Source organism: Gymnodraco acuticeps, unplaced genomic scaffold (genome assembly GCF_902827175.1).
Source record: "Gymnodraco acuticeps unplaced genomic scaffold, fGymAcu1.1, whole genome shotgun sequence".
NCBI classification, from domain to species: domain Eukaryota; kingdom Metazoa; phylum Chordata; class Actinopteri; order Perciformes; family Bathydraconidae; genus Gymnodraco; species Gymnodraco acuticeps.
The window spans coordinates 2,685,969-2,706,181 of record NW_022990198.1 but is presented as its reverse complement, the minus strand read 5'-3'; the positions used below and the strand labels follow the sequence as shown (position 1 = coordinate 2,706,181).

General features: G+C 43.1%; 1 protein-coding gene across 1 annotated transcript; it reads left to right on the top strand.

Annotated features, from left to right (window-relative positions):
* Positions 1 to 367: 367 nt before the first annotated feature.
* On the top strand, positions 368 to 19,023 carry LOC117547407 (ATP-dependent RNA helicase DHX8). Its single transcript, XM_034218152.1, has 23 exons — positions 368 to 476; positions 761 to 846; positions 962 to 1,034; positions 1,478 to 1,569; positions 1,819 to 1,925; positions 2,132 to 2,524; positions 2,759 to 2,903; positions 5,201 to 5,413; positions 5,521 to 5,608; positions 6,233 to 6,330; positions 9,573 to 9,720; positions 11,262 to 11,443; positions 11,808 to 12,002; positions 12,415 to 12,600; positions 12,687 to 12,897; positions 12,993 to 13,174; positions 13,288 to 13,428; positions 13,557 to 13,712; positions 14,242 to 14,379; positions 14,547 to 14,675; positions 16,926 to 17,122; positions 17,916 to 18,095; positions 18,217 to 19,023. Exons 1-23 carry the CDS (start codon positions 368 to 370, stop codon positions 18,434 to 18,436), a joined length of 3,669 nt encoding a protein of 1,222 aa, XP_034074043.1. The 3' UTR covers positions 18,437 to 19,023.
* Positions 19,024 to 20,213: the final 1,190 nt, after the last annotated feature.

The following is a 20,213-nucleotide window of genomic DNA, read 5'->3' as shown; positions in this document are numbered from 1 at the left end:
TTAGGTAAAAGCCCCTACAATTCAGAATACAAGGCCCTTGAGCATAAGAAGAAGAAGAAAACACACAGATTTTTATTTCACTTTGTGTTGAACCGGTTGAACCTCATAAAACACATATTTACTGCAGCTGCCAAAACACAAATGACACATTGATGTTTCATAGTAAACACCCTACACGTGACATCCCTAGTGGTGATAATGCTCATTGGTAGGAATTTTAGCGCCATCATGCGACAAGTAAGGGATAATGGAGCATAACTGGCAACCCCTACGTACTTGACGTAAAAGCAGACGGAAGTGGAAGTTGCCCATTTCCAATATGTCTGCTGGCGTCTTCCCACTCTGAACAAAACAAGACTCGTGGAGAATGGCAGACGGGGGAGTTGACGAGCTTTCGCAGCTTGAATATTTGTCGTTGGTGTCCAAGGTCTGCACGGAGCTTGACAACCATTTGGGGATAAGTGATAAAGATTTAGGTGAGTATTTTGGACTCCAAACGAACTATTCCCGCTAACCCACTAGCTACCTGACGCTAACTAGCTAGCTGTTGTTAGCTAGCAACCTTGTTATCATTAAACTGTACACTGGCTTGTATTCCAATATTCGTTTATAGGTTTTTGTTCGGGACTCTTGCCACGTAAACCGTAACTTGAAGTGGGCTTTTAGCAGCAAACTACCATTGTGATAATTTAGTTTTAGTAGAGTTGGCTATCTTGACTGTTAACTTATTCATTTGTCAATTGTTGTCATTTTTTTGCAGCTGAATTTGTCATCGACCTTGCTGAAAAACAGCCGGTGTTCGATGGCTTTAAAGCTCTTTTGCTCCAAAATGGAGCCGAATTCACAGTAAGTTAAGCTAACAGTCATTACACGTTGTAAGTTAGCATAGATATCCAGCGTTAGCCAACTTGTACGTGGTAACTAATCGGGTTGGTTTCCGTTTTTGTTGTGTTCATTGTAGGATTCTCTCATCGGTAATTTGCTCAGGCTCATCCAGACAATGCGTCCTCCATCGAAAGCATCTATGAGTAAAGGTGAGGTTATGTAATCTATTCTTTTTAAAGGATACCCAAATCTTCCTGACGTCCACACCTGACATGCAATACATTACACGTTGACAAAAAGATGAACAAAGTTGCCAATATTTATATTCAATAGCTGATGTATCAATTTGCTGTAATCAAATACATCAACTAAACCTATTGACCTCGAAAAAGCAACATTTTAGTAAACATACACATAACAAAGTCAAATAGTCAGTGTAAGGTAATAGTTTCTCTGCCAAATAGGGGTACATTTATTTATACCATCTAATCAAGAATAATGTGTATCATTCACTTACATCTTGTTCACATTGTTTTAATATATAGCTACATGTGTGTACTTCCCTTGTACAATGCTATATTGAAAAACCTTTATGTATTTCTCCCTTGCCTATAATCCACAATACAATTAATGAATAACGTTTAATTTTCAGCAACTGAAGCTTTGGCCAAGCCGAAGACAGAAAAAGACAAGCTGAAAGAGCTGTTTCCTGCGTTGTGTAGAGCAAATGAGCCAGTGCCAAAGGTACGTTACTCCAACACATTATTTTACGAGCTATAACTTTGACTTGTAATCCCACTATTACTATTTATGCTGTGCAACATTGTTGTTATTATTATAAACAATTGACACTATTCTGCCATGTGTGTTCACCGCCTATATGCCATTTACTGTAAATACAATTAATTACAATGGAAAACTGAAAAATATGTAAACTGGTGAAATGTAATGCCACTGTGATGCCAATTGTTTTTGTTTAATTGACTTTCTTAGAAGATACTTGACGAAGATGATGTGAAAGTAGCTGCTGATGTCATGAAAGAGCTGGAGATGTTTATGCCCAGTGTGAGTGGAACAGACACCAAAAGCAGCAAGAGCAGGTGAGACGACCGAGGACACAGGTCACATTTGGAAGTGTGAAATGGAGATTGTACATGTTACTGATGTTGCTTTAAGTCTAGAGAACAAAACGCAACATCCACCATCTATACTATCACATTCATCGTGTGATTTCAACTTTTTAATGACATGTTATAGTGGCTTGTGATCTCTACTTTTTTTGAACATTTCATACTTTGTTTTGCAGGTCAGAAAAGAGCAGACGCCAAAGCCGAAGTCGCAGCAGAAGCAGAGACCGGGACAGACACAGAGATAGAGACCGGGATCACGACAGAGACCGGGATCGGGACAGGAAGAGACGGCATCGCTCAAGGTCCAGGTCGCGCTCCAGAGACCACGATCGCCACCGAGATAGAGATAGAGATGGAGATCGTGGAAAAAGAAGAGACAAATCTGTCCGCAGGTCTGAGCGCTCACCTAGTCCCAAGAAAGACCAAGACAAAGACAAAGACTCTGAGCGCTGGCAAGACAAACACGTGGACCGCCCACCACCTGAGGAGCCTTCTGTCGGTGACATATACAACGGCAAAATCACCAGTATCATGCAGTTTGGATGCTTTGTTCAGCTGGAGGGACTACGGTTAGTATAAAGTCTCCAGAGTGCAACATTGACTTTAATCTCAGGTGGCAGCTCAGTTTACTGGCGACTTCGCTGCAATTAATTCTGTAAATATATTGCAACTGCTCAGATCTGTGCTCTGTTTGCATATGCATTCCATGATGTAAGATCTACCATAAGATATCAGGAAGCTGCTTCATATTTCAATCTGTAAATTATTCTATTAAAGTCAATCATATGTTTCCTTGTATGCAGGAAACGATGGGAGGGGTTGGTCCATATCTCCGAGCTGCGCCGAGAGGGCCGTGTGGCCAACGTTGCTGATGTTGTTAGCAAAGGCCAAAGAGTCAAGATCAAGGTGCTCTCATTCACCGGCTCCAAGACCAGCCTTAGTATGAAGGTAAGAAGAACGCACCACAAATGATTAAACTGAAATCTGTTAATGGTAAGCACAGGTAGGATAAATGGATTGAACTGTGTGTCTGGAGATTATTATTTTTTTCACGCCACTAATTATTTTAACGTGCGATTAACGCATGTGTATTTGTCCTCGGCCCGCCCCGTAGTTTCAGAGCCCAAAGGCTTGACGACGTTGTTGTTGTTGTTAGTTGGATGGTGGGAGATTCAAAAAAAGGTATTTTTAAACAGCAAGCCAAGCACACAGCTGATGCTGACAGCCCCGCTCCTGCCGCTCGCTTGCGGCAGACCACGCTTGAAAGTTTGCCGTGGAGACGCCTGGACAACAACAGCGATAGCTAAATGGGTGGCTACAGCTTAACATTGTGAAGGACGAGGGGCTGCGTTAGATCATTCGGATCGCATCCAACGTGTCGACTGCACATCACAGCACATTATTTTGACCCACAGTGGGAACGTCTCATGCTTTGACTGAAGATGAAGACAGAGGAGCGGCATTTCGCCGACAACTGTAAACAGGCTTGTCTGTTTGAGCAACTGGCTCAGTGCAGAGAAGTAGTGTTAATTTCGTCAGCTATTTTTTTATTTAGTTTTATTCTTAGTCCTGTGTTAAATTCTTTTTAGTTTTAGTCATATTTAGTCACCTTCATCCTGTTTTTATTTAGTCAAGTTTTAGTCGACTAAAAGTCTGAGCATTTTAGTCTTATTTTAGTCAATGAAAACTAATTATTTTATTCTACTTTTTGTCAATGAAAACTGTTGAGTCTTTTTTAGTCATCAGATTATATAGAACATTTCTAGCCATTTCTAGCCAAAACCAATAATTTGTCCTTTTAGTATATATAAATAAATAAGATTATATCTTGTCCTTATTTGATGAAAAACACAGGTTGAATGATTAAGAAAGCAGCTTTGCAGAGAGTATCTGGTTTGTGGTGTTTTTACCTGTGTTATGGCTACATTGCTTCCCTTCTGATAAAACAATGCATTCGCTTTTTTTCTCCGCCTCATTGTAGCGAAAATGGGCCCAAATATCACATGTCGTTTCTTTCTCCCAAGCAGTGGTGGCTTTAGACTTGTTCGTTGTCAGTCATTTTGACGGACAGGATCGTAACATTTCCGTCATAATCCATTATTATCTGTCGAGTGCACAATTTATCAATCACTTGCGCTGACGGGGGGGTATTCGGTTAACGCGAGTGCGACCACTGCTCCCAAGCCCTGTTGTTGCCATTTTATTTTCTGTTAAATAAGGTTAGTTAGACCATGAGTTAGACCCGAGTCTTCCTGACAGTTCGTATTGTGCCGCTGCCCCGTGTAATTCAAATGTACCGCCGCGTGCACCACAGACACACAGCTGCTGCCCTGCCGCAGCACCGGAAATGAAAAACTGACTATCAGAGATGTAACGTTATCTTTGATAATATTTCGTCTCCTCATTTTTCGTCAACGAAAGTAAAGAGAGATTTTGGCATAGTTTTTATTTAGTAAACTACATTTTCGTCTTGTCACTTTTCGTCAACGATATTGCATGATGATTTCGTTACAGTTATTGTTTACTGCCGTCGGTGCCGTCTCGTCATCGTCTCGTTTTCGTCATGGAAAAAAAGGTCGTTGACGAACATATTTCGTCATAGTTTTAGTCAACGAAATTAACACTACAGAGAAGTAGACAGGGTTGGGAGAGAGTGTACGAGAGAGAGAGGTTCCAGGTTGTTATTTTCAATACAACAACCTCTGAACAATGACAAATATTCAGGAGATTATTTGTCATTGTTCAAATGATAATAAACAAACATTTGCATAAAGCATATTTGTCCGCTCGTATGTTGATAAGAGTATTACAAACTTGAAAAATATTCGTCTAAGGTACATTTAGAACAGATAAAAAATGTTCGATTAATTTGCCATTAACTATGGACATCGTCGCGATTAAATATTTTAATCGACTGACAGCCCTAATTTTTTGATTTCTTTGTGTTTGAAAATGTAGATCTTGATACCAGCATTGCTTCTTAATAGATTTGTTTTATAATTGAATCTGATATTGCATTTGTGTCAGAGTAGGTAATTGTTGGAGCCAGAAAGTCATTATCATTATATTATCATCATATGAGCGATTAAGCTGCTCCGAACATTTTTTTTTTTTAATGAGATATTTGGAGAGGATATTGGGAATCATTATGTTTTATCATCAGAGGATCTCCTCACAGGCAGGACTGGAGTCTCCCTGCATTTTCATTATGTTAATAGCCTAATGTTTTACTCCTTTTTTGCCAGGATGTGGACCAGGAGACAGGAGAAGACCTGAACCCCAACAGGAGGAGGAATGTGGGCCCTGATGGAGGGGATGAGATCTCAATGAGGAACCCCGACCGGCCGAGCAACCTGAACCTCAACCTGGGCCACGTCCCCGAAATGGAGCAGGACGACACCCTGGAGCGCAAGAGGCTCACCAAGATCTCTGACCCGGAGAAGTGGGAGATCAAACAGGTGGCTCTATACACTAAGGATTTCTGCACACACCAAGTTAAAGGAGCTGCTTCCCTTTTGCTCATTTTCATCACATGCTAATAATTGTTCTTGTTTTTTGCTCTCAGATGATTGCTGCCAATGTCTTGTCTAAAGAAGAGTTCCCTGATTTTGATGACGAGACAGGAATTCTTCCTAAAGTTGATGATGAAGAGGGTAAGAAAGTTCACATTAGATACATCCTTTTTTAAATGTGTTTTTTTTATCCTGTATAATATAAATGACTGTTAAGTTCCTTTTTAAAGCTGTACAAAAGTTTAAAAGATTTTGACATGAATATTGTCTGTGCATGCTTCCTCTTAAATATTTGATCAGGGTATATCATTTAGAATTCTCTCTTATTGACGTTAGTATTGTTTGTCCACCTCTTTGGTCCGGATTTAAATATCTTAACAGCTCTTAGGTGGATTTCCATTAAATTGGTTAGAAACACTGGGGATACCTAGAGAATAAATTGGTAATCCCTTGATTTTTCATGAAGCCCCAATCACATTTTAATCCGTCCAATACTTTGGTTTATGACCAATTACCTGCCAAACTAATAATATTCCCATTTGCCTCAATTGTGCTTTGTGTTGGCATGCTAACACACTAAATAAAAGTACACCTCAGAATGTTAGCATGCCATTGTTATCGTTTAGCTCATAGCATCACTATGCCTAAGGAAAGCCTCTCAGAGACTAGCATGGTTGCACACTCCCAAACCTCTATTTAACTTTATAAATAATAACTTTTGATGAGTTGACTCCTCTTACATTGACCTTGTTCTCTGCCATTCAGATGAAGATTTGGAAATTGAGCTGGTTGAAGAAGAACCCCCATTCCTGAGGGGACACACCAAGCAGAGCATGGACATGAGCCCTGTCAAGATTGTCAAGGTACAGCCTATGCAGAACATTATCACACGTCATGCTAAATACACAGAGATCAGACAGTTAGGCTCCGTTTACACGGAAACGAACATAATTCAATATTAAAAAAGTCTTCCGTCCACACGCAATCGGCTGAATAAACGTGTCCGTCCACACCAGACTGCTCAACCCGCTGGAGACGCTGTAGTACATATGCCGGGCCTGTAAGTGGCGCTGTACTTCCGCCACAAAATACACCAAAAGCAGCGAAGAAGACCTCCCGAGCATGGTTGCCATGGTTGCCCTTCTGTTTATTCTCCGCGGTGGATTTAGCAACATGTAGTTCTCCATGTCCACTTGTTGCTGATGGTTGTGTTAGAGGAGCTGTAGATTTGGGTGAGCAGCAGAGGTGGGGAGAGGCAGGGCTCTGGCTGTTTCGGCGGCCTCTGTTTCTCTTTTTCTCCCTCCCCGAGGCGAGCGTGTGCTCCTGCTGTAAAAGGCAGGTGCACCGCACCCACTGCCACTAACTCTGAGCCTGGCTCCCGAGCAGGACGTTCAACCCCCCCGGTAGTCCACCAGCAGATAAAAAAACACCCACCTCTCCGCCTCTTCCAAGGGACGAGGGAACCGTGTGGCAGAGTTTCCGTTAGAATTTTTTTCTGCCGGTCAACATGTCCGTTAAAGTTTAAATCTTCCAAAAAAATAGAAAAGTGCCGGTCAAAGGTATTCTTTGTTATTTATTGAGCTTTAAAACAAATTTAATAACGACTATATAAGAATAATACACGGAGCCTCTCTTTTCCTCCCCCTCTCCTGACAGCCCGTCAGTATCCGTCTCATGCAGCTGGCTGATCCAGTAATGAATGACCCGACAGTAAAAATAAACATATTTATAACTACAGTGTGAGAAAAAGTTTTTAGAGAGTACTTGTCCATGGACAAGTGAGTTTGGCAATTTACTTGTCCGAATACATTTTTCACTTGTCCAGAATGGACAAAAATTGGGGCCACTGGAATCTTCTTCGTTCTTCATCGTATTTTACATTTTCCCACGTTTTTTACGACACCGCTAACGTAAGTGAGCGGTAAGATTTTACTGCATCACACATAGGGTTGGATATCGTTTGGATTTTAACGATTCCGGTTCTGCTTTTGGATTCCGGTTATTTTCGGTTCTCGATTCCGGTTCTTTGAGAGGGTCAAAATAAGTCAAACTTGGAGAAAAATATATTTATGAAAACATTAAGTCAAATCTGTATTCCTATTTACAAATCACTTCATACTGTTTAATTTCTTACAGTTATTGAATACAATTATATAAAAATAATCTCTGCATTGTTTAGTTCGTTCTAAGTGGTGCAATTTGAGAATGTACAATTGGCCCAGTCTCCTCTGATGTTACACTGCAACCTGCCTGTGAGACAAAGTCCAACCACACATGTCCAACACATAGGACATAACCTAATAATAATAATACATTATATTTATAGGCCTAGCGCTTTTCTACAACTCAAAGACGCTTGCACGCTTACACATGTCCTGCAATACACATGCTGCAGCTGCCCAGCTGCTCACTGTTTGTAAAAGTAAATAAATAGTATTTTTATTTCAATAATGTAGCTACTTTCTATACCCTGCTTCATAAACAATACTGACATCCCTGTGCTCCTCCGAGTCTGGGGGTCCGGGGATGTGAGGACAGCGCGAGGACACAGACAGGGAGGCTGCTTTACTTCATAAAGGAAATGGCGGTCCATATTAACAACATAGGAGCTAAAACGATTAATAACCTTCATTACGTGTTAGAGAAAGGACATAAGAAAGTTTGACAAAGATGAGGCTGTTAAACGGGCAGCGGATCCGCTGTGTGTAGAAAGAGAGAGAGAGAGACGCTGATCTGCACCGTGCAGCGATCAGCTGATACGGAGCATATGAGAGAGCTGCAGTCCGCGGGGCTCGGCCTCGCCTCCTGTCCTCACAACTCTTATTAATCCTGGTACCGGACAATTGTTATTTGTTCCTACTCGGAACCGAGTTTTGCTTCCCAACCCTGCCACTGTGCTACACATCCCGCCCCGCCCCGTCTAACTGTACAGAAAGCGGCGAGATGCATTTCCTTAGGAATCGACAAGCAGAACCGAAACTAACATTTCTAAACGAACAATGGCGGACACGTACAATTTGCGAATGAGTTCTGCCTTTTGTAAACTGAATATATAAATAATTTGTCAATAAACGTCACTTGTCCGCCGGACAAGTCAATTGACAGATCTACTTGTCCGATATTGTAAATAACACATCCCGGACGGTGGGACGTGTACTTTTTCGCACACTGAACTAGTTAAGGTAGTTTGAGAGGTAATTAAAATAGCTAGGTGTGATGATCTAACTTGAAGTGTGTGTTTTGCTCCGCTCACTGCTCCATCACAGCGGGCGGAGCTGCAGGTGATCATGCGGAGCTGCAGGTGATCATGCAGAGCTGCAGGTGATCATGCAGAGCTGCAGGTGATCATGCAGAGCTGCAGGTGATCATGCAGAGCTGCAGGTGATCATGCAGAGCTGCAGGTGATCATGCAGAGCTGCAGGTGATCATGCAGCTGATCTCTGTCTCCTGTCCGATTAGACTTCACTCGCGTTTATGTCCATATCGATCAGATCTAACTAGTTCTAGCTAATGATATGACTGCCTGCGTGTCAAAGGACACCTTAACAATAAGCGACATTTTGACCGGAGAGATTTAGATTTGCCGGTCTTCAGCATATTTTACCGGTCATAGTCCGGTAATTACCGGCTAACGGGAACTCTGCCGTGCGGGGGGGTTCTGCTGGAGGCCCCTGTGGGTGCACTGTCCTGCGAGATACCGGGACCTGGCTCGAAACACTCGGAACACTGTTGTTGTTGGCGAAACACATCAGCAATGACTAGGGTGAGCAGGAAAGGTGGGGAGAGGCGGGCTATGGCGTATAGGGCGTACACACAGCGCCGTTTGACCCCCTAGAGCGTTCCGTCTGCAGATCTACCCACCTTGGGACCCGTTATCGTTTGAGGTTCAGTTACGGCCTCGTGTGAACGACCCGTCTATACGATAGAGAACTGTAGCATATAACACCCGTTCTGTCTCCGTGTAAACCGGGCCTTACATTTAGACCTGCTTTTTACTGTTCAGCGTCGGAGGTGTGAGCTTTTAAAACACCAACATTTGCAGTGACTTTAAATGCACATAGCTTTGATGGCTTAACCAAATGAAATTGTTTCCCTCTGCCCGTAGAATCCAGATGGCTCTCTGTCTCAAGCGGCCATGATGCAGAGCGCTCTGGCTAAGGAGAGGCGGGAGCTGAAGCAGGCGGCGCGGGAGGCAGAGATGGACTCCATCCCCATGGGGCTGAATAAACATTGGGTGGACCCGCTGCCAGACGGTAAGAAATCCATTAGATGTGCACATTAAGTTATTTCTACTTCACTGATGTTGAGGCTGAAGTGTGATTCATCAAACAGTGTATGCAATAAAAACCCAGCTTGAGATTAGCATATTGATTAGTGGTGCACGATAATTATCGGCCCGATAATTATCGGTCCGATATTAGGAATTATGACGTCATCCCGATAAACCCGAGAACAGTATTAATAGCCCCGATAATATACAATATATTTTTTGGGTAAAAAAAAAATACTGCGGTGTGGGTGGATTGGGATGAGGGGCGCTTGTTTTTCACTCGGCTCCTCCCGTTTTGCCAGTACTGTGGTATTAGTGGTTTAGGAAGAGGGGAGTTTTTCACAAATCCAGCGCTCCCTAACTCATGCCTGGCTGTGACGTAAATGGTGTGCGGCCGTGAAGCCAGGACAGTAAACAAACATGTCGTCGGTAGTATGGGACTATTTCAAAGTTAGATAGTTCGCTTGCTATTTGTATTAACAAATGCAATGCAGAAGTTCCACGAGGAGGGAAAAAGGCAACGATACTTCCTACCTGATTAGTCACCTGAAACATCGCCATCGCTACGATGGTGTGTTAAAAGCGTACGAAGACGCCTGCGCTGCTAAACTAGTGGCGAATCCAAAGCCAGCTGCAAAGGCACCGGGGCTTTTACCTATCGACGAGGCTTTTGAAAAAGGCAAGAAGTTTGCCAGAGACGACCCCAAGGTTAAAACGATCTCTAACTTCATCATAGAAATGATGGCGCTTGACGAGAGTCAAAACTGTTCTTGGCTTTGTTTTGTTCATAGTAGTAATGCTCATGTCATTTGCTCACCACTAGTCTTTTTTTTTACCACCAGGTGTGCAAAAACTACAGGTACATTTAATATATATATTATATTATTATCGGTTATCGGTTTTGAGAAGCAGGAAGTTATCGGTATCGGTTTCAAAAAACCAATATCGTGCATCCCTAATATTGATCATTTTAACTTCTGTCTTTGGATATAAATAAAAACTTAAATAGATCTAAACAATATCTGAGTGTGTTAAAAGAAATGTCTTCAGTTTTATCTTTGCCCCTCTTTATGAAAACCCCAGCCCGGACTGTGTCAGAAATTAGACGTTGCCTCATGGCAGGCAGCAGCCCTCAGGCCTGCCAGGGCTGGAGATGCTATCTGACTTCCTGCAGACCCATATCTGGCCGGATGGAATGATCTTGCCATGCTTCGTGGTCCTTGTATCCCCTCCATGGCCCCAGGTGGTCCACACTGTTTCCAATAGTGGGCATTTTCCTGCAGTGATGTAGCTACAGAGTTAAAGTTCAGTTAAGTAAATGGTCGCCAGGCGCAAAAGTGATTTAAAAAAAGCATCAGTGTATACATTGGAGCAGATTTAGCTTAATCTGGGAGGACATGCTGCCATTGTAACACTTATTTTCTGTGCAATACACACCCTTGATATGACCGCTTATCCTTTTCACTTGCAACAAACCAACAAGTTTTCATCATTATCAATCAGAATTATGTTCCTCTTTCCCAGTTGACGGCAGGCAGATTGCAGCTAACATGAGAGGTATTGGCATGATGCCTAACGACATCCCAGAGTGGAAGAAGCATGCCTTTGGAGGCAACAAGGCCTCCTATGGTAAGAAGACCGCGATGTCCATCCTGGAGCAGAGGGAGAGTCTGCCCATCTACAAGCTGAAGGAGCAGCTCATTCAGGTTGGTCCTAGTCTTCAAATATAAACCTAAAGGGAGACTTTTCCAAAATGTAATTGAAAGATTCACATGGGAGTTCAATTCAGACTGATTTAGGTTCTGTTGAAAATGTGGTTGTCATTTATCAAGCAGATGTTGATGCTCAAGTACGTTCATACTTTGACAAGTGTTGAATGGAAACATCTGCTAAATGCAAATTAGCAGATATCTTTAATTTAGTTTGATTTGCTGCTTTCTGCTGCTAAACTGTGAACAATCCCTTCAGAAATGCGTGTTCTTTTCTCAATATCAAATGTCGGGGAAAGGGAGTACAGCAAATCAAGGGCTAGCTTTTAAAATGTACTGCTTTTTAAAAAATCTGCCACAGGCTGTTCATGACAACCAGATCCTGATTGTGATTGGAGAGACAGGGTCCGGTAAGACCACGCAGATCACTCAGTACCTGGCGGAGGCCGGCTACACCACCAGGGGGAAGATCGGCTGCACGCAGCCCCGTCGTGTGGCCGCCATGTCCGTGGCCAAGAGGGTCTCTGAGGAGTACGGCTGCTGTCTAGGACAAGAGGTCAGTGATCCTACATGTTTTGTGTTATCATTTGGTAATTATGCTGATAGTATTTTTTATTTTCATGGCTGAACCGAATAGTTTGAGGCTTCGTTGATTTAACAAAAATTGTGCTTAACTCATTTTTTTATGTAGTGTTTGGCAAATAAATATTTATATTAATGTAGCAGCAATCTTACCAGCACCATCAATAAAGGCTCTAGCACTATTACAGTGAATTACTCTTAAAGTATCTACACACTATCAAGCCTCTTTCATATTCATTTATTCAAATACAAAAAAAAAGGTTTAGGTGAATTTTGATGACAGACATTCAATCTCAAATGAAGCTTTGAATATAATAAAAGCAGCATGAACCTATATTTGTTAAATGAATCTAAACAAGGCTAATATAATTCTTCTTTTGCTCCAGGTAGGTTACACCATCCGTTTCGAGGACTGCACCAGCCCTGAGACAGTCATCAAGTACATGACGGACGGTATGCTGCTGAGAGAGTGTCTCATCGATTCTGAGCTGGGCCAGTACGCCATCATCATGTTGGACGAAGCTCACGAGAGGACAATCCACACTGATGTGCTTTTTGGTTTGCTCAAGAAGGTAAGCCGCATGAGAATAGAGACGTTTGGGGTACTTTGGGGTAGACATAAGTAAAGAAGATGCTGAGTGTTTCTTGTCCTTCTCAGACTGTAATGAAACGCACAGACATGAAGCTGATCGTAACATCAGCCACACTGGACGCCGTGAAGTTCTCTCAGTATTTCTATGAAGCGCCCATCTTCACCATCCCAGGAAGAACTTACCCAGTGGAGGTTCTCTACACCAAAGAGCCTGAGACGGACTACCTGGATGCCAGTCTCATCACTGTCATGCAGATCCATCTGACTGAACCTCCAGGTATGATTTTTTTTTTTGTAATCTTTAAAACGTTCTTTAAACCAGGTAGACCTAGTCCATGTCATAATCCAACGTTCTCCCTGTTCTTTATCCAGGGGACGTCCTGGTGTTTCTGACGGGACAGGAAGAGATCGACACTGCTTGTGAGATCCTGTACGAGAGAATGAAGTCCCTGGGTCCCGATGTTCCTGAACTGATCATTCTGCCAGTTTATTCTGCCCTGCCCAGTGAGATGCAGACCAGGATCTTTGACCCTGCACCCCCCGGCAGCAGAAAGGTGTCTTTTATTTGACAGTAACAATTAAAAACGCATTGGATTTGCCTACTATCTTATGCGCTACTTTCTGTGTTTTCCCAGAATGTGGAATAACCCTTTTTTTCTCCCCTTAGGTTGTCATTGCCACAAACATTGCAGAGACATCTCTGACCATCGATGGAATCTACTACGTGGTGGATCCTGGCTTTGTGAAGCAGAAAGTGTACAACTCAAAGACCGGCATCGACCAGCTGGTGGTGACACCCATCTCACAGGTGACAATATATCTATGATGTACTTGATATAGCTGGGGAGGAAAGCTAAATGTGTTCTGCTATTCATAAAATGTAATTGAAGCAATTGGCGTTCTTACTGAATTGTTTTTTTTTAATGTATTTTCCAGGCGCAGGCCAAGCAGAGGGCGGGTCGAGCCGGCAGGACGGGCCCCGGGAAGACCTACAGGCTCTACACTGAGAGGGCCTACAGGGACGAGATGCTGACCACCAACGTGCCGGAGATCCAGAGAACCAACTTGGCCAGTACTGTGCTCTCTCTGAAGGTAAGCAGTCATTCTGCAGCCAACATGTTATTCTTACTTTGAACCCTAAACAAAATGTAATCTTTGTGTACAAATGTTTGTGACTACTTTTCCTTCCACTGGTTAGAAGCTGGTCATTCTTTTAATTTACTTTTTTTAAATGTATTTCATTTATTGTGTCATTGATCATATTACACATTTCACTTGTAAGTGTTTATGGAATCGATTTTAATAAACAGTGAAGCAACACTTTAGTAGCGATGTAGCAGGGCATATTGTGTAAAGCCAGAAGTTAACTTGAAAATAAGTTCAACTCCCACTTTTTGGGTTCCTAAATTAAATGTTCCACATACTCAACATTTATCTAAGAAATCATGGTTTTAAGTGTTCATCAAAGAAAATACGCATATCTCTTTTTTTATACAAGTTGGCGAAGCAACAGCCTTCAAGAACCACATTTCAACTTTCTCAGCCCTTAAGGTTTGAATTAAAAGCGAAAACATAATACATTTGTGTTTTCCCTCTTCTTATATTTATATTTCCTCTCCAGGCCATGGGCATCAACGACCTCCTGTCCTTTGACTTCATGGACGCTCCTCCCATGGAGACGCTGATCACAGCTATGGAGCAGCTGTACACTCTGGGAGCGCTGGATGATGAAGGCCTACTCACACGCCTGGGGAGACGGGTGAGGGATGCTTTTACTGCCACGATGAAAAGAATACATCTGCATCGAATCACATTTGTGCACTTTGCAGTTGCACGCATCAGTGTGCGGTCTATTTTACCCTTCATTTAATTTTTAGTATTGCTTCAACTATTTCTGACTTTTCTTTCTCTGCATCTGTCTTCTAGATGGCGGAGTTTCCTCTGGAGCCCATGCTGTGTAAGATGTTGATCATGTCTGTCCATCTGGGCTGCAGTGAAGAGATGCTCACCATCGTCTCCATGCTGTCTGTGCAGAACGTCTTCTACAGACCTAAGGTATGTCTTTGGCTTGAATAAAATCATTTAACCTGTGTCGGAAGGTTTCTTATGAAGGTCCTGGTTCTCATAAATAGTAAATGGATATTAAAACAAAATATATATATATATATATGCTCTACAGCAGGGGTGCCCAACCAGTCGATCGCGAGATGTGTCTAAAAATAGAACAACAATATTCTGTTTTATCGTTAATGTCTTATAACATAATCTTCCTGTGCCCGAATAATGCACTTGAACGCATCAAGGCTTTGTGATTGGACGGCGTGACCCCATGTGTCGGGGCGTGGCTGGTGGACAGTGGGCACTATTTCGCTGACGTTGTCCGTGTCAACAGGAGTGACGGTCCGCACACACACAAGACCGCAATTATGGCAGAAGCAAAAAAGCCCAGCAACATATATGATTTTCACTCCGAGTGGGACGATGATTATTTTTTGTATCTATTCCAATTCAAAGTCCATCTGTCTCATCTGCAATGCGAGCGTGGCTTTATCGAAGAAGGGTAATTTAGGAGCGGCATTTCAAAACAGTGCACAAACGCTACGAGACGGAATTCCCTCCTACTTCTGCCCTCTGCTCCCAAAAGGGGAGGGGCCTGAAAGGACAGCTAAATGCACAGCAGTCCATTTTCACCAGGCCCAACAACAAGAGCAAGGCTGCTACCAGAGCATCTTATCGTGTCAGTCACGTTCTTGCGAAACACATGAAGTCTTTCAAAGACGGCGAAGTTGTGAAGGAAGCTTTCCTGGAGGCTGCCGACGCGCTTTTGGGAACAGTAAACAACAACAATAACCGTAGCATTTCAACAGGTTTTTGATATAATAACTCAAGTTAGATACCATTATTAATCAGCTGTGAGTTTGAGTTTGTTTGAACTTATTCATTATAATTATTGTACAAAATGGTATAAGAATGCAAACTTAAATTGATTATAGTCTATCATCAATTCAGGTTAAGAAACTAGTGTAGCTTGCATCCTATTTTAAAGGCATTTATTTTTATACTCTACTAAAATGCAACAAAAAAGGGTTTGATTCTATTAATGTTGTCTTTTTTATTGCACTTTGGCAGCAGATTCCTGTGTAGCTTCAGATCTGAGTTGTCTTATTACTAAGCCTAATTTATACTTTTGTAGCAACACTATTTTTATATAATGGCAAAGAAAGAGTCTTTTCTTTTTTCCCTGTGTCATATGTGACAGCACTGTTCAATGTTTCTTGAAAACATTACCCACTGTAGTATGTGACGTGTGAATAAACTCCAACTCTGTATCAACAACACTGTTGTGTAACTTCAGTTGAATACTTGTATGTGTGTAGATTAGAAAGAGGTAAGATAAAGGATCTGCAGTATTTTATGAAGTATTAATCGTACAAAGGTCAGTTTTATACAAGCAGAAGTGTGTATTTACCTGGTAGTAGGCTGTCAGTAATGGCTACGCCTCTATTTGGACTGGTAGATCTCGGCAGACTGGCAACTTTAAAAGTAGCTCTCGGTTCAAAAAAGGTTGGGCACCCCTGGTCTACAGCTTGATGTTTATTAGGGATGCTCCGATCGATCGGCCGATATTCACTCTCTGCCGATCGATCGGTGCTCTCTAAAAATGCCGATCGCATGACGTAAAATACATGAGACTTTTCTCAGTGCGCGGCGAAACAAGCTCGCCAAAATGGCTTCACCGGCCTGGCAGTATTTTAAGGTGTCCGAAAAAGACAGAAAAATAGCGGTATGCAACGTGTGTGAAGCAGAAATCATGCAGCTCCACCCGCTGTGACGGACCGGTGAGCGGAGCAACACACACACTAAGAGTTAGCCCTGACACACTTAGCCATTTTATCTACCTCTGGAACAAGCTAATCTAGTTATACATATATTAATTCCTCACTGTCGGGTCACTCATTACTGGGTCAGTGAGCTACATGAGGCGATACTGACGGGCTGTCGAGAGAGAGAGTGGGAGGGAGAGGAAAACAGAGCGCTTCCGCTAATTTCTCCCGTGTTATTATCCAAAGTTAATGTAAACTTGAATAATGTACTTCATTTGAATGTAATAATTATGTTGGTTGTTGTTTGTGGAAGCGCCAGTGAATGAGCCCCATTAACTGAGTTTTAAATGGAAGATCCCCATAGGCCCCGCCCACTCGATCGGAATCGGCCGATACTGGTTCCGGCCCCAAAATTGGCGATCGGAGCATCCCTAATGTTTATCATGTATAACTTAGTGTATCTCTGTTTCATCCGTTAAAGGACAAGCAGGCCTTGGCTGACCAGAAGAAGGCGAAGTTTCATCAGCCTGAGGGAGACCACCTGACCCTGCTGGCTGTCTACAACTCCTGGAAGAACAACAAGTTCTCTAACCCCTGGTGTTATGAGAACTTCATCCAGGCTCGCTCCCTGCGCAGAGGCCAGGACATCCGCAAGCAGATGCTGGGTATCATGGACAGGTATGAAGTACTGGCAGAACCACTATACATGCCAACACGTGAATCTTCAATATCATTAAAGGAACGTTTTGGGGTTTTCATGTCCAAAATTGGGACGAACAGACAGGAGTACCGTCAGGGAAGCCTGACAATGTTCCACTGTAGACGTGGGGGGGTAGCAGCACATTTATGCTCATTAAAAAAAAGATATAATTTAGGGTAGGCTATATTTAGAATTAATTTCTGATGTACCTTTGCAATAGGTAACTCAAGCTGTTATCTTTTCTCTCTTCAAAGGCACCAGACACTGTTGACAATTGTAATTTTACCTTGCACATCAAAGGAGTTGCTGGCTGTTGCTGATTATTCTGTACATGTTAATATTTGACTTTGTTGAAACTTGTACTTACACTTTTTAATTACACCAAAGCCACACAATAACGCAAAGTAAGCGATTTCAGTGGACCAATAACTCCCGTGTTCTGAAAGTAAAAATAACAGTTTGTCAGTAGTTGTGTGGCTTTGAAGAGGGCAAAAACATTGGCTTCTCTACCTTGTCAGAAAGGGCGGTGTATAGCGCACACTTTTATTTAATGCATTTTTTAGGTGGCTAATAGACATTTCTCTGCTGCCCCATCCGCAGCAGTACATTACTTAGCTTTTGTGCTGGTACTCCTGTCTACTACCAGGAGCATATCCACTATCTGTAGTAAATATTACACTAAGGACACAAATCTCAACTAAAAGAACAATCTAAACTAGATAAAAAATCTCTTGTTTCTCATGAACCTCCAACATGCTCTCTCCTCCTCAGACATAAACTGGACGTGGTATCTTGTGGTAAAGCCACAGTCCGGGTCCAGAAAGCCATCTGCAGTGGCTTCTTCAGGAACGCTGCCAAAAAGGATCCTCAGGAGGGTTACCGCACCCTTATAGACCAACAAGTTGTTTACATCCACCCCTCCAGTGCTCTGTTCAACCGCCAGCCTGAGTGGTAAGACAAAAAGATAATCTCAACTTTTTGTATTAGTCACGCAAGAAATAAATACATATTTTTAAAATGTATTTCCAAATGTGAAAACGGCTATGTGACGTCTTGCCTATGTTATCCTCAGGGTTGTGTACCATGAGTTGGTGCTGACCACCAAGGAGTACATGCGGGAGGTGACCACCATCGACCCCCGCTGGCTGGTGGAGTTTTCTCCAGCCTTCTTCAAAGTGTCAGATCCCACGCGCCTCAGCAAGCAGAAGAAACAACAGCGCCTCGAGCCTCTGTACAACCGCTACGAGGAACCCAACGCCTGGAGAATCTCCCGAGCCTTTAGGCGCCGTTAGAGCGGGTGACGTCACAAACACAGAACAAAAATGTTTTTATGACGAAGTCAGATGTGTCGACCAGTCCCTGGTGGTAGATGTTTTATCATCACTGCTTCAAGCTGTGTATTCACTCCTACTTTTACATGTGTACACATTGTACATCTTCTCTCAGAAGGTCCTAGAATTACCTGCTTGGGTGGGTGTTTCATTATTTTAGGAAAGTTGGAGTTATTAACTTCTCTTAGCACTAATACTGGAACTTAAAGAACATCCATATCTGTCCTGTTAGTAAGTGGTTTTAAAGTTAATCTTCTATGGGGAGATTCTGCAAAACAGTGGACTATTTATTTTTGGCAGAGTAAATTGTTATCGCATAACGTCATGCCTTAATTCGACCTAAACGAATAGTAATAGACTTTTTGTTTCCATAGTAAATATTTTCCAGGCCAAAAGGATTGAACTGAGTAAATGTTAGATAGATTTTGTACTTAACCTTGGACAATTGTATCCCACTTGTCTGTATCTGAGGTGTTGCTTTGCTATACTTGCAACTGTAACTTGAAAATGTTTCCTCCATTAAAATGCAAACATTCTTTTCAACCCTACTATATTTTGTGAACTTTTACTCTAAATGGGGATATTTTATGATTCAAATTAGGGATGCACGATATTTTGAAACCGATACCGATAACTTCCTGCTTCTCAAGACCGATAACCTATAATAATATATATTAAATCATTCATTAAATCATCATTTCTATGATGAAGTTAGAGATCGTTTTAGCCCTGGGGTCATCTCTGGCAAACTTCTTGCCTTTTTCAAAAGCCTCGTCGATAGGTAAAAGCCCCGGTGCCTTTGCAGCTGGCTTTGGATTCGCCGCTAGTTTAGCAGTGCAGGACGACGCTGAAGTTGGCTTCCGATTCAGAGCATCCGATTCGGAAGTTAAGGGACATTTAATTTACAGCGCTGAGCAAACAATCCTCCGTGTTTGAACCTCTTAAATCGCTGCATAGCCGTTTTAGACTGGATTATCCCAGAGAGTCTAAAGATTCTTTATAACCCAGTTTGAGATTTGTGAAACCTTTATTCTATTTGTGAAAATACAAACAAGGGAGATTTCAGTGCTTTTTTCGCATCCTGACCATTAGACCAGGGGCCTGTACTACGAAGCTGGTGCAACCTAACCTGGATATATTTGAGTTAGCCGGTTGGCCTAATCCAAAGTGCTTGAAAAGGCAGTGGCAGGGGGCCAGGCCCGAGGACCGCGGCACTCTGGGGGCAGGGCTCGAGGGCGAAGACCGCAGCTCCCAGGGGGCCGGGCTTGAGGGCGAAGACCGTGGCTCTCAGGGGGCCAGGCTCGAGGGCGAAGACCGCGGCTCTCAGGGGGCCAGGCTCGAGGGCGAAGACCGCGGCTCTCAGGGGGCCAGGCTCGAGGGCGAAGACCGCGGCTCTCAGGAGGCCGGGCAGAACCCGGTGTCGGCCGGACAGGAACCGGCGCTGGCGGGACAGGCCCCGGCAGGATCCCCCACGGAAGAGGACCAGGAGTTGGCAGGACCCCCGCCAGGAGGGCAGTCGGCGGGACCCCAACGGGACAGGACACAGGACACAGGATTGGCAGGACCCCCGGCAGGAGAGCAGTCGGTGGAACCTCCAACAGGACAGGACACATGGTTGACAGGACCCCCGGCAGAAGGGCAGTCGGCGGGACCCCCAACGGGACAGTACACAGGGTTGGCAGGACCCCCGCAGGAGAGAAGTTTGCGGGACCTCCAACAGGACAGGACACAGGGTTGG